The sequence below is a fragment of the Heterodontus francisci genome, chromosome 9, assembly GCF_036365525.1.
Source record: "Heterodontus francisci isolate sHetFra1 chromosome 9, sHetFra1.hap1, whole genome shotgun sequence".
NCBI lineage: Eukaryota > Metazoa > Chordata > Chondrichthyes > Heterodontiformes > Heterodontidae > Heterodontus > Heterodontus francisci.
This window is the reverse complement of record NC_090379.1, coordinates 117592974-117608148: the sequence shown is the minus strand read 5'-3', so window position 1 is coordinate 117608148 and position 15175 is coordinate 117592974. Positions and strand designations below refer to the sequence as shown.

At 44.5% G+C, this 15175-nt stretch overlaps 1 protein-coding gene across 13 annotated transcripts in view; it reads right to left on the bottom strand.

The window, feature by feature from the left end:
* LOC137374015 (coiled-coil domain-containing protein 9-like) overlaps positions 1-15175 on the bottom strand; it is a 386016-nt gene that overhangs the window by 132717 nt on the left and 238124 nt on the right. For all 13 annotated transcript variants that reach the window (XM_068039776.1, XM_068039773.1, XM_068039777.1 and 10 more), the window contains one exon: positions 4743-4795. In XM_068039776.1, the coding sequence (XP_067895877.1) occupies positions 4743-4795 (53 nt within the window). The remainder of the gene's footprint in view (positions 1-4742; positions 4796-15175) is intronic.

Sequence of the window (15175 nt, the reverse complement as noted above, 5' to 3'; positions counted from 1 at the left end):
ACCTTACAGTGCAGCACTGATCTATAACAGGCTACTCTCCAGCAGACAGGGTGGGAACTCTACTCAAAGTATTGCCATTCTCAGCAACCACCGCCAACCCCACCCCTCTCCCCTCGTCATTGCCAGACAGACTGCCTTCTCTTCCAATGACTAAGTCAGCCACTACACAAATGCAGGTGGAGTAGTCTTTGGCAGGCAATTCACAGGTTCCAAAACCCTTGACGTTGGCCAAGAGCATTTCAAGTCAAAGCAGGAATCTCAATAGCCTGTCTCTACCTCTTCTGAAGTCACAAAATTGCAGCACCTAGGAGCAGTAGCAAAAGGAAAGAGCTGTTGTTACACAGCTATGTGCTTATACACAAGAAAATGTTATGTTGTTACATTTCTGGTCTTCAATAGAATCAAAACAAATTTACTACTTTGCACCAATTTCCTGTGTAGCCCATTGTTGGTTGCTGTGTGTCAACTCGCCTTTTCAATTGTTTGTTGATGCCAGGGCAGGGATGAATTGATGAGGACTAATGGGGGGGATGGATGTGCAATGGGCTGTTGGCTTGCAGCAACACTCCTTTGTGTCAGCAGGATGTTTTCTAAACATATAAAAGGTAAAAGGTAATTACAGGAATGGTGAGGCGGATTAGGGACACAAAAATGAAAGTTTCCTGTGGAGGCAGAGGGCTTGACTGAAGTACTGAATGAGTACTTTGCATCTATCTTTACAAAAGAAAATGATGAAGTTAATGTCATAGCAGAAGAGGGGGGAATTAGACATTTTGGATAGAATAAAAATAGATAAAAAGGAGATGCTAAATAGGTTGGCATCACTCAAAGTTAACAAGCCACCCAATCCAGGTGGGATACATCCTAGGTTACTGAGGGAAACTAGGATGGAGATAGCAGAAGCTCTGACCATAACCTTTCAATCCTCCTTGGAATCTGAACTGGTGCCAGAGGACTGGAGACAAATGTTACACCTCTGTTCAGAAAAGGGGAGAAGGATAAATCTGGTAACTATAAGTCCATCAATCTAACACCAGTGGTGGAAAAACTACTAGAAACCACTGTCAAGGACAAAAGTAATTCTCACCTGGAGGAGCATAAGTTAATAAGGGACAGCCAGCATGGATTTGTTAAAGCCAAATTGTGTCTAATTAACCTGAGTGAATCCTTTGATGAAGTAAAAGAGAGGGTTGATGAAGGTAGTGAGTAGATCTTAACCTTGAGGGAAGTAAATATGCTACCCTTACACCGTCAGGCCTACCTGTAACTCCAGAGCCACAGCAATGTGGTTGACTCCTAACTGCCCTTTAAAACAGGCTACTCACTTCTAACCTATATGAAAAGACGAATAAGAATAAAATCGGGTGAGCCACCAGACATCGACCTAGGGACAACAAAGACGCACCCAGCCTGGTTGACCCAGTAAACACCTCCTCACTAACATCTGGGGACATGCCAAAATTGGGAGAACTGTCTCATCGACTCGTCAAACAACAGCCTAACAAAGTCATACTCACTGAATCATATATTACAGCCATAGTCCCAAACTCCTCCATCATTATCCCTGGATACGTCCTGTGCCTTCAACAGGACAGGGCCACTACAGGTGGTGGCACAGTGGTATACAGAAGGGAGGGTGTGGCTCTTGGAGTTCTAACATTGATTCCGGACCTCACCATGTCTCATGGCACCAGTTCAAACAGAGATATGGAAACCTCCTGCTAATTTCCATCTGCCACTCTCCTTCATAATCTTAGAGTCATTCATGGTACAGAAGGAGGCCATTCGGCCCATCAAGTTCATGCCAGCTCTCCATGGAGCAATTCAGTCAGTCCCAGTCCCCCGCTCGATCCCTGTAGCCCTGCAAGTTTATTTCTTTCACGTATTCATCCAATTTCCTTTTGAAATCATTGATTGCTTCTGCTTCTACCACCCTCATGGGCAGCGAGTTCCAGGTCATTTCCATCCGCTGCGTTAATAAGTTCTTTCTCACATTCCCCCTGCATCTCTTGCCCAAAACCTTCAATTTGTATCCCCTAGTCCTTGTACCATCACTGAGAGGTGATGCATTTTGGCAGAAGGAATAGGGTGAGGCAATATATACTTAATGGCACAGTTCTAAAGAGTGTGCAGGGACAGACAGACCTGGGGGTGCATGCGCATAGATCTTTGAAGGTGGCAGGACATATTGAAATAGCAGTTAGGAAAGCGTAGGGGAACTTGGGCTTTATAATTAGAGGTATTGAATACAAATGCAGGGAAGTTATGCTGAACTTTTATAAAGCTCTGGTTAGGCCACAACTAGAGTATTGCATCCAGTTCTGGTCATCACACTTCAGGAAGGATGAGAAGGTCCTTGAGAGGGTGCAAAGGAGATTTACCAGAATGGTTCCAGGGATGAGGGGTTTTAGCTACAAGGTCAGGTTGGAGAAGCTGGGCTCGTTCTCCTTGGAGCAAAGGAGGTTTAAAGGAGATTTGGTAGAGGTGTACAAGATTATGACAGGTTTAGATAAGGTAGACAAAAAAAAGCTGTTCCCATCAGCTGATGATATAAAGGATTAGGGGACACAGATTTAAGACTTTGGGCAATGTGAGGAAGAACTGTTTTACACAACAAGTGATAATGACCTGGAATTTGTTGCCTAGGTGGGTGGTGTAAGCGGAGACGATCAATGATTTTAGAAGGAAATTGGATGGGCACCCGAGGAAAATAAACACAGTGCTATGGGGATAGAGCAGGGCAACAGGACAGACTGGATTGCTCCACAGAGAGCCAGCCTGCACTTGATGGGCTGAATGGCCTCCTTCTGTGCCATTAGGACTTTATCCCCAATTTAATCACTTCATCATTGGTGGCCATACCTTCAGTTGCCCATCCCTCCCTAAACTTCTCCGACACTCTTATTCTCTTTCATCCTTTAAGGCACTCTTTAAAACCTACCTCTCTGACCAAGTTTTTGATCATCTGCCCGAGAATCTCCTATGTGACTCAGTGTCAAATTTGTTGATAACATTCCTGTGAAGCACCTTGGAATGGTTTAGTAATTAGAGGTGCTATTTAAATACAAGTTTCTGTTTTGAATCACCATGTGAAAACCCCAACTAAATCTCTAACTGGACCCACTGAAGTGCGAGTATTTGTGATGCTGCATGACTGTACATCCTGTGGCAGTGCACCCTTAGAAGGGATGAGGGCCTTTGATTAATTGTCCTCATATATCTCCAGTGACACTTGTACACATGAAGGTCTTGAGAAACAAAAGAAAGGGATATGAATTAGTTGTGACAAAGTAATGATCTTGACAACCACAATACTCAGTCTTCTCAGTTCAGTTATTGATGAAATAAAGTCAGCATATGTATCAGAGCTATTTTTAACTCTGCCACCAGCCAGCTGTGAGTTCCTAGACTCTCCATCTCCAATTGAGAAGGATGCAGATGTGCTTCTTCTCTCCAGGGAGCCCTCCTCTGCATCTGTCAGCTGGACTTTATGTGGCAGGAAGCCTCCATTCCTCTTCCTATATACCTCACCCCTTCCACCCTAAGTTTTGCGCTTCCCTTCTAAATGGGGTGAAAAAACAGACCCATGAGTGAGTGAAGATCACCCGATGGATGCATTGCGTTCGATCAGCTTGACTATGAGACACATGCATCACATTGCATAAGGATTGAGATGAGTGCAGCGATGAATGCATAAAGGGGGAGATGATGAAATGTAAAGAAAATGAAGGATGGGCGCTGCTGAAACTGAAGTCGGTGTGAGAAGTGATGAGCAGTGAGAGGGGGATGGTTTACACCATTGGATGTAGTTAAATCACCAAATGTACTCCCTTTTCCACACCTGATTAGGTCATTAAGCAACTTAATGCACTGCATCCAAGACCAGGGCATATAACATCCATTGCTCACCTCCAACTACGCCTTCTTGGTGATAGCCACAGGTTCGTACCTCCCATTGTTGGGGAAAAAGTATGTCCAGCCTGCTCGTGGCTGCACCCAGCAGTAATTCCAGGGAAGAATTATTAAATCTGAATGCTGACTTTGTTCTTTGCACATCGATCCTAAATATCTTTTGCCTCCACAAATTCCATTTCTACATTAGCCCTTTAAATAGTGGACTTCAGATGGTGTCATGCAGGTGCACATCTCACCCAGTGACTTTGCAGTTTGGAGATGTGAAATCCAGAAGTCCAAATTTCTTGCCCGAATCAAGCTGAAATCAGAGAAGCTGACCTGTTGACATTACTTCCAGAGTTTGTGTATTCATTCTGATTTTCACTGAAGCCGGTGGGAAGGGGGGAATTTTTGTGCACCAGTGTGGGGGCAGGGATAAGTTGTGTTTCCCTGCATCGTGTATCTATATTATCTGCTAGCATATAAAATAACTCGCTTTCCATTCCGTCCCAGTGAAGAACTGCCATAACCGGTGTTCAACAGCTCCAAGGGCCGACTCAAGATTGGGAATTCATTGCAGGAAACCTAAGCTGCATATTAATTTCACCAAGCTACTCTGGATGCTAACATTCTTATACATCATGGATCAAATAAAATCACCTCACTAGAAAGCTCCAGAGTTCGCGAGGTTATTGACTGAAGAATTCAGTAGCAAATAAATTCCAACAAATCTGAAATATCATCCTTGATACATAAATTACAAAGTTTACTGCTGTTTAATTCAGGCAAGCCATCACTATATCCTACAATTTTCAATCGGTACCAACTACACAATTTTAGACACTAACCTTTTCTTTTATGAAAGCCATGTTCATTTTCCACAGCAAAATCTTCTCGAAACCTAGTGAAAAGAAAAAACACTTAATAAAAAGAAAATGCAATGTTTGAAAACTTCATTCCACACTCAGAGCACTCTGGGCTGTACAGGCATCTCATTTTGGAATCTAGCTGGAAAAACAAAATCCCAGAGTACACATTGTTCTTTTGTATTGATGAGCTCCTATAGCAATAATTCCATAGGCTTCAAATCAATGTCATTTCTGCATGACATTTAATTGTCATGAGAAATTACTTCATTCTACCGAGATTGTAATGTATTCTCAATATAAGGAATGCTAAGAGAAGATAAAAGACACCAATTTAATCTCAAGATTTGGATTACCTTGAAGGTACTGAAGGTCATGAACCACTGATGTAAATTTACAAGGGCGAAACTGGCCTCAGCAGCACCCATTTTTGGACATTATGAGGCTCCTTAAGGTTCCAAAACGGTGTTTGTGATGCGTGGGCACACTTCTGACACAAACTGCGCTGAACACCATATTGGTAAAGGATTCAGCATATGTCCACTGGCAGCATTGAGAGCAGGTAGAACATGACATCAATTAGCGTGCAACACCGATTTGATGCTAGCAATGTCATTTTGGACCCTTGCACTCCAGCTTATGCCCTCTCTTAACCTCACACAGCTGAATCATGACGTTAAACATAGAAACATAGAAAAATAGGAGCAGGAGTAGGCCATTCGGCCCTTCAAGCCTGCCCCGTCATTCAATACAATCATGGCTGATCATCCAAACTCAGTATCCTGTTCCCACTTTTTCCCCATATCCCCTGATCCCTTTAGCCCTAAGAACTATATCTAACACTTCCTTGAATATATTTAATGATTTGGCCTCAACTGCTTTCTTTGGTAGAGAATTCCACAGGTTCACCACTCTCTGGGTGAAGAAATCCCTCCTCATCTCAGTCCTAAATGGCTTATCCCTTATCATTAGACTGTGACCGCTGGTCCTGGACTCACCCACCATCGGGAACATCCTTCCTGCATCGATTCTGTCCAGTCCTGTTAGAATTTTGTAGGTTTCTATGAGATCCTCTCTCATTCTTCTAAACTCTAGCAAATACAAGCCTAATCGACCCAATCTCTCTTCATACGTCAGTCCTGCCATCCCAGGAATCAGTCTGGTGAACCTTTGCTGCACTCCCTCCATAGCAAGAACATCCTTCCTCAGATAAGGAGACCAAAACTGCACACAATACTCCAGATGTGGTCTCACCAAGGCCTTGTATAATTAGAGTCATAGAGTTATACAGCACAGAAACAGGCCCTTCAGCCCATAGTGTCCATGCCGGCCATCAAGCACCTAACCATTCTAATCCCATTTTCCAGCACTTGGCCCGTAGCCGATGGCATTTCAAGTGCTTATCTAAATATTTCTTAAATGTTGTGAGGGTTCCTGCCTCTATGACCTCTTCAGACAGTGTGTTCCAGATTCCAACCACCCTCTGGGTGAATTTTTTTTTCCTCAAATCCCCTCTAAACCTCCCTCCGTTAAGGGAAAGTTTCTTCCTATCTAACCTATCAATGCCCCTCATAATTTTTTATACCTCAATCATATATATCTCCCTTCAGCCTTCTCTGCTCTAAGGAAAACAACCTAGCCTTTTCAGTGTCTCTTCAAAGCTGAAATGCTCCAGCCCAGGCAACATCCTGGTGAATCTCCTCTGCACTCTCTCCAGGGCAATCACATCTTTCCTATAGTATGGTGCCCAGAACTGTACACAGTATTCCAGCTATGGCCTAACTAGCATTTTATACAGCTCCATCATAACCTCCCTGCTCTTGTATTCTATGCCTTGGCTAATAAAGGCAAGTATCCAATATGCCTTCCTAACCACCTTATCTACCTGTGCTGCTGCTTTCAGTGATCTATGGACAAGTGCACCAAGGTCCCTCTGACCTTCTGTACTCCCTAGGGTCCTACCATCCATTGTATATGCCCTTGCCTTGTTAGTCCTCCCAAAATGCATCACGTTACACTTCTCAGGATAAAATTCCATTTGCCACTGCTCCGCCCATCTTACCAGGCCATCTATATAGTCCTGTAATCTAAGGCTTCCCTCCTCACTATTTACGACACCACCAATTTTCGTGTCATCTGCGAACTTACTTTCGTACCTCCTATATTCATGTCTAAATCATTAATGTACACTACAAACAGCAAGGGTCCCAACACCGATCCCTGCGGTACACCACTAGTCACAGGCTTCCACTCGCAAAAACAGCCCTCAACCATTACCCTCTGCCCCCTGCCACAAAGTCAATTTTGGATCCAATTTGCCAAATTGCTCTGCATCCCATGGGCTCTTAACTTCTCAAGAAATCTCCCATGTGGGACTTTATCAAAAGCCTTACTGAAATCCATGTAGACGACATCAACTGCCATAACCTCATCTATACATATAGTCACCTCCTCGAAAAATTCAATCAAGTTAGTTCGACATGATCTCCCATTGACAAAGCCGTGCTGACTATCCCTAATTAATCCCTGCCTCTCCAAGTGGAGATTAATCCTGTCCCTCAGAATTTTTTCAAATTGCAGCAAGACATCCTTGCTCCTGTACTCGAATCCTCTCGCTATGAAGGCCAACATACCATTTGCCTTCTTAACTGCCTGCACCTGCACGCTTACTTTCAGCAACTGAAGGACACGAAGGACCCCACACAGCCCACCCCACCCCCCACCACCATCATTTAATGGGAGCATCAACTACTTAACAGGTAAGTTGCTAGTTTATTTCTTCTGGCCATTGCTGCAATTCTACATGTTCCTACAGTTGCTACAGTTTCAGTAGTCTACAGAGAGCGGTCTGACAGGTGCTGAAGTAGATTTTCTGCAGATTTCAGGACTTCTGCACAAACCATCAGCTTTCACAAATGGGTAGTCTAATAGGCCTTCTTTTTAGAATTGATCTTCACTGGGAGAATGAGCAGAGACCACACAGAGCAGGACAAGCTGCTAGTAGAGGTGCAGGGGTTGGAGGGGTAGGGGAAGAACTCTCAGCAGGAAGCCATATCTACAAAGAGCATTTAGAGAGCAATCTCTCCTTAACTTCAGGGATGACCAACATTTAAGATATCTGCACTTTGCAAAGGAGATCCTCACTGAAATCTGCAAACGCTACAGCCATAACTCCAACCTCCAAGCTGAGCAAGTACCACATTGCCAGTTATTGTCAAGGTGGGGTTGGCTATAAACATTTATGCTTCCAGTTCCTTCCAGGTTGCTGCTGGAGATATCAGCAACATCTTGCTGCATGAGGGAGGACACTGAAGCTCTTTATGCAAAGTGAGACAGCTTATCTCATTCTCTATCAGTGAGAAGCAGGTGGAGCTAGCTCAGGTATTTGCAAGAATTGCAGGTTTTTGCATGGTACAGGGTGCCAATGACTGTATCCATATTGCTTTGCATGCACCTCATGTCAACTTTGCGATGTACTTGAATCGAAGGGATTCCATACCCTCAACAGAGAGCAGGTGTATAACTATACACAGGTCACTGCCCAGTATGTTGGCAACAGTCAGGATGCGTTCATTCTGTGAAAAGGAAAAGATTAGCAAGGCCAAATATGGGTCCATTACAGGCAGAGACAGGAGAATTTCTCATGGAGAATAGGGAAGTGGCAGAGAAACAATTACTTCGTGTCTATCTTCACAGAGGAAGATACAGAAAATCTCCCAGAAATACTAGGGAACCAAGGCACGTGAAAATAAGGAACAGAAAGAAATTAGTATTAATAGAGGTACTACTCAAAAAACGAACTGGAATGAAGGTTGCTAAATCCCTTGGACCAGATGAGCTACATCACACAGTGTTGAAGGAAGTGGCTATAGAGATAGTGGATGCATTGGTGATTATCTTTCAAAATTCTGTAGATTCTGGACAGGTTCCTGCAAACTGGAAAGTAGAAAATGTAACCCACTATTTAAGAAAGGAGGGAGAGAGAAGACAGAACAACAGACCTGTTAGTTTGACGTCAGTGGTAGGGAAAATATTAGAATCTATTAGAAAGGAAGTGATAACTAGACGCTTTGAAAATAACATCATTGGGCAGAGTCAACATGAATTTATGAAAGGGAAATCATGTTTGACAAACCTGTTGGAGATTTTTGAGGATGTTACTAGTGGCATAGATAAAGGAGAACCAGTGGATGTGCTGTATTTGGATTTTCAGAAGGCTTTTAATAAGGTCCCACACAGGAGCTCAGTAAACAAAATTAGAGCACAATATACTGGTATGGATCGAGAACTGACTAACAGACAGAAAACAGAGTAGGAATACATAGAAACATAGAAAACAGGAGCAAGAGTAGGCCATTCGACCCTTCAAGCCTGCTCCGCCATTCATTATGATCATGGCTGATCATCCAACTCAGTAACCTGTTCCCGCTTTCACACCATACCCTTTGATCCTTTTACACCCAAGAGCTATATCTAACTCCTTCTTGAAAACATACAATGTTTTGGCCTCAACTGCTTTCTGTGGTAGTGAATTCCACAGGCTCACCACTCTCTGGGTGAAGAAATTTCTCCTCATCTCAGTCCTGAAAGGTTTACCCCGTATCCTTAGATTATGACCCCTGGTTCTGGGCTCCCCCACCATCGGGAACATCCTTCCTGCATCTACCCTGTCAAGTCCTGTTAGAATTTTATAGGTTTCCATGAGATCCCCCCTCACTCTTCTGAACTCTAGCGAATATAATCCTAACCGACTCAACCTCTCCTCATACGTCAGTCCCACCATCCCAGGAATCAGTCTGGTAAACCTTTGCTGCACTCCCTCTACAGCAAGAACATCCTTCCTCAGATAAGGAGACCAAAACTGCACACAATATTCCAGGTGTGACCTCACCAAGGCCCTGTATAATTGCAGCAAGATATCCCTGCTCCTGTACTCGAATCCTCTCGCTATGAAGGTCAACATACCATTTGCCTTTTTTACTGCCTGTTGGACCTGCATGCTTACCTTCAGCGACTGGTGTACGAGAACACCCAGGTCTCGCTGCATATTCCCCTCTCTCAGTTTATAGCTGTTCAGATAATAATCTGCCTTCCTGTTTCTGCTACCAAAGTGGATAACCTCACATTTATCCACATTATACTGCATCTGCCATGCATTTGCCCACTCATTCACCTTGTGCAAATCATCCTGAAGCCTCTCTGCATCCTCCTCACAACTCACCCTCCCACCCAGTTTTGTGTCATCTGCAAATTTGGAGATATTACATTTAGTTCCCTCATCTAAATCATTAATATATATTGTGAATAGCTGGGGTCCTAGCACCGATCTCTGCGGTCCCCATGAGTCACTGCCTGCCATTCGGAAAAAAGACCCATTTATCCCTACTCTTTGCTTCCTGTCTGCCAACCAATCTTCTATCCATCGCAATACCATGCGCTTTAATTTTACACGCTAATCTCTGATGTGGGACTTTGTTGAAAGCCTTCTGAAAGTCCAAATAAACCACATCCACTGGCTCCCCCTCATCAACTCTACTAGTTACATCCTCTATGAATTCTAGTAGATTTGTCAACCATGATTTCTCTATCGTAAATCCATGCTGCCGCTGAATAAACGGGTCATTCTCAGCATGGCCAGCTGTTACTAGAGAGGTACCGCAAGGATCAGTGCTGGGGCGACAGCTGTTCACAATCTATATCAATGATTTGGATGTGGGAACCAAATGTAATATTGCCAAATTTGCTGATGACACAAAACTAGGTTGGAATTTAAGTAGTGAGGAGGATGCAAGGAGGCTTCAAGGGAACTTGGATAGGCTAAGTGAATGGGCAAGAACATGGCAGATGGAATATAATGTGAATAAGTGTGAAGTTATCCACTTTAGTGGATAAAACAGAAAGATAGAGTATTTTTTAAATGGAGAGTGGTTTGGGAAGTGTTGACCTTCGAAGGGACCTGGGTGTCCTTGTTCATGAGTCACTAAAAGCTAGCATGCAGGTGCAGCAAGCAATTAGGAAGGCAAATGGTATGTTTGCCTTCATTGCAAAAGGATCTGAGTAGAGGAGTAAAAATGTCTTGCTGCAATTGTGTAGAGCCTTGGTAAGACCGCACCTGGAGTATTGTGTACAGTTTTGATTTCCTTATCTAAGGAAAGATATACTTGCCATAGAGAGAGTGCAACAGAGGTTCACCAGACTAATCCCAGGGATGGCAGGATTGCCTTATGAGAGATTGAGGAAACTGGGCCTGTATTCTCTAGCGTTTCAAAGAATAAAAGGTGATCTCCTGCAGTGCGTGATAGAGTGGATGAAGATGGGATGTTTCCCCTGGCTGGTGAGTCCAGAACCAGGGGACACAGTCTCAGAATACGGGGCAGGCCATTTAAGACTGAGAGGAGGAGGAATTGCCTCACTAAGAGGGTGGTGAATCTTTGGAATTCTCTACCCCAGAGGACTGTGGAAGCTCAATCATCGAGCATATTCAAGACAGAAATCGATAGATATCTGGATACTAATGACATTAAAGGATATGAGGATAGCACGGGATAGTGGTGTTGTGGTAGATGATCAGCCATGATCTAACTGAATGGCAGAGAAGTCTCGGCGGGCTGAATGGCCTACTCCTGTGGCGGTCCTTTGCACCAGATGTATTTCAACCACAACAGTAAATCAAAGGGTGGCTAACGGGTGACAAGGGCTATGCACTGAAAAATGGCTTATGACTGCAGTCAGCAACCCATACATACAACAGGCATACAACAGGAAGAGGCACATTCCCACAGAAATCTAATATAACAAACCATTTGCATCCTGAAGCAAACTGTGTTATATTCCAGAAAGCCAGATGGTGAAGGATGGAACTGAAGCATTTATTTATTACAAATATTACAAACATGCATCTCCTCACCAACAAACACAGTCTGTTTTTATTCCTCTTTTGAAGCAGTCCCTTTTTATAGGGACACAAGGGAATCCCCAGTTAATGCCCACTACCTGCACACAATTAAATACAATTAACAACTTGGACCAAAGTAATGCTGCCTGAACTGCTCTGAAGGAGCCCTACATTACTCAGCTGATCGGGTTTCGGGATTTGTGGGAGTATGCAGCCCAACTTGCCTTTATGAGAGAACAGTCCTCACCACCAACGATCAGGCGAGAAGCTGAGGAGCAGGAGGCCGAGAAGCAGGAAGGTGAGGAGCAGGAGGTGGAAGAGGAGGCGGCACTGATATCCAGAGCCATGATGAAAGCAGTCTGACCTTCCACTGCAGTACTCAAACGTTGGGTGGCTGCTGCTTGTGCTGCAATGGAAGTTGAGACATCAGCCACCAGATGCTGCATCATGGTTGGTTCCATAAGTACGTTGATGGAGTTGGCCACAGGGTCTGACCAAAGTGGACTGGGAGCAGCTACTTGCAGGCAAATCTACATCAGACCAGTGGGAGTCATTCAAAAAGGAAATAGCGAGAATTCAGGGCCAACATGTTCCCATAAAGGTGAAGGGTAGGACTAACAAGTCCAGGGAACCCAGGAAGTCAAGGGATATAGAGGATCAGATAAGTGAAAAAAAGAAGGCTTATGGCAGATTCAGAGCGCTGAAAACAGCAGAGGCACTAGAGGAGTATAGAAAGTGTAAGGGGATACTTAAAAAAGTAATTAGGAGAGCGAAGAGGGGACATGAAAAACACTGGTGGGCAAGATAAAGGAAAATCCTAAGGCGTTTTATAAGTATATTAAGGGCAAGAGGAAAACCAGAGAAAGAGTAGGGCCCATTAGGGACCAAAGTGGCAATCTGCGTGTGGAGCCGCAGGACACAGGTGATGTTTTAAATGATTACTTTTCATCTGTGTTCGCTATGGAGAAGGACGATGTAGGTGTAGAGATCAGGGAGGGAGATTGTGATATACTTGAACATATTAGTATTGAAAGGGAGGAAGTATTAGCTGTTGTAGCAGGCTTAAAAGTGGATAAATCCCCAGGCCCAGATGAGATGTATCCCAGGCTGTTATGTGAGGGAAGGGAGGAGATAGCAGAGGCTCCGACACAAATTTTCAAATCCTCTCTGGCCACAGAGGACTGGAAGACAGCAAATATGGTCCCATTATTCAAGAAGGATAGCAGGGATAAACCAGGTAATTACAGGCCACTGAGTCTAACATCAGTGGTAGGGAAACTATTGGAAAAAATTCTGAGGGACAGGATTAATCTTCACTTGGAGAGGCAGGGATTAATCAAGGATAGTCAGCATGGCTTTGACAGTGGGGAGATCATGTCTAACAAACTTGATTGAATTTTTCAAGGAGGTGACTAGATGAGTATCTTTGGCCTCTTTGTCTCGAGAGACAATGGGTTAGTGCCTAGAGGTGGTCAGTGGTTTATGGAGCAGCACCTGGAGTGGCTATAAAGGCCAATTCTAGAGTGACAGACTCTTCCACAGGTGCTGCAGATAAAATTGGTTGTCGGGGCTGTTACACAGTTGGCTCTCTCCTTGCACTTTTGTCTTTTTTCCTGCAAACTGCTAAGTCTCTTTGACTCACCATTCTTTACCTCCGCCTTTATGGCTGTCCGCCAGCTCTGGCGATCACTGGCAACTGACTCCCACGACTTGTGGTAAATGTCACAGGACTTCATGTCGCATTTGCAGACGTCTTTAAAGCAGAGACACGGACAGCCGGTGGGTCTGATACCAGTGACGAGCTCGCTGTACAATGCATCCTTGGGGATCCTGCCCTCTTCCATGCGGCTCACATGGCTAAGCCACCTCAAGCGCCACTGGCTCAGTATGCTAGGGATGTTGGCCACTTCGAGAACTTCTGCGTTGGAGATACTGTCCTGCCACCTGATGCCAAGGATGTGTAGATGAAGGTAAAGCAGTTGATGTAGTCTACATGTACTTGTGTAAGGCTTTTGATAAGGTCCCGCATGGGAAATTGATTCAGAAGGTAAGAGCCCATGGGACCCAGGGCAATTTGACAGATTGGATCCAAAATTGGCTTAGTGGCAGGAAGCAGAGGGTGATGGTCGAGGGTTGTTTTTGCGAGTGGAAGCCGGTGACCAGTGGTGTACAGCAGGGATCGGTGCTGGGACCCTTGCTGTTTGTAGTGTACATTAATTATTTAGACGTGAATATAGGAGGTATGATCAGTAAGTTCGCAGATGACACAAAAATTGGTGGTGTCGTAAATAGTGAAGAGGAAAGCCTTAGGTTACAGGACTATATAGATGGCCTGGTAAGATGGGCGGAGTTGTGGCAAATGGAATTTAATCCTGAGAAGTGTAACGTGATGCATTTTGGGAGGACTAACAAGGCAAGGGAATATACAATGGATGGTAGGACCCTAGGGAGTACAGAAGGTCAGAGGGACCTTGGTGTACTTGTCCATAGATCACTGAAAACAGCAGCACAGGTAGATAAGCTGGTAAGGAAGGCATATGGGATACTTGCCTTTATTAGCCGAGGCACAGAATATAAGAGCAGGGAGGTTATGATGGAGCTGTATAAAACGCTAGTTAGGCCACAGCTGGAGTACTGTGTACAGTTCTGGTCGCCACACTAAAGGAAGGATGTGATTGCATTGGAGAGGGTGCAGAGGAGATTCACCAGGATGTTGCCTGGGCTGGAGCATTTCAGCCATGAAGAGAGACTGGATAGGCTAAGGTTGTTTTCCTTAGAGCAGAGAAGGCTGAGGGGGGGGCTGATTGAGGTATACAAAATTACAAGGGGCATTGATAGGATAGATAGGAAGAAACGTTTTCCCTTAGCAGAGGGATCAATAACCAGGGGGCATAGATTTAAGGTAAGGAGCAGGAGGTTTAGAGGGGAGTTAAGGAAAAAAAAATTTCACCCAGAGAGTGGTTGGAATCTGGAACACACTGCCTGAAGGGGTGGTAGAAGCAGGAACCTTCACAACATTTAAGACGTATTTAGATGAACACTTGAAACGCCATAGCATACAAGACTACGAGCCGTGATGGAAGATGGGATTAGAATGGATAGGTGCTTGATGGCCGTCACATACACGATGGGCCGTAGGGCCTGTTGCTGTGCTGTATAACTCTATGACTGTTACATGCTGAAAAGGATGGCCTCCAAGCTCTGTGCAAAATCCTTCATCAAGTTGGTACCGTACTCCTCCATGCTCCTTGACAACTAACATTGGCTTTCTGGCAGGCTTCCCAATGTACCTATCGTTTGAATGTACAACCATGAGCCTTCTTCTGTAGCCTAGCCCAAAGTCATTATGTGTCCTCTGTGGCAGAACTAGTGTGCGACCTCACCCACCTGTGAGCTGGCACCTGCGTTATCCTTTCCCGCTGCCCTGGCTGCGCTGGTATCTCACCACATGTAAATCCTGCCTCTATCCTAGCCTTTAAAATACACGCAGTGTCAGTGGCCCGAGCTGGTGGCTGCAACT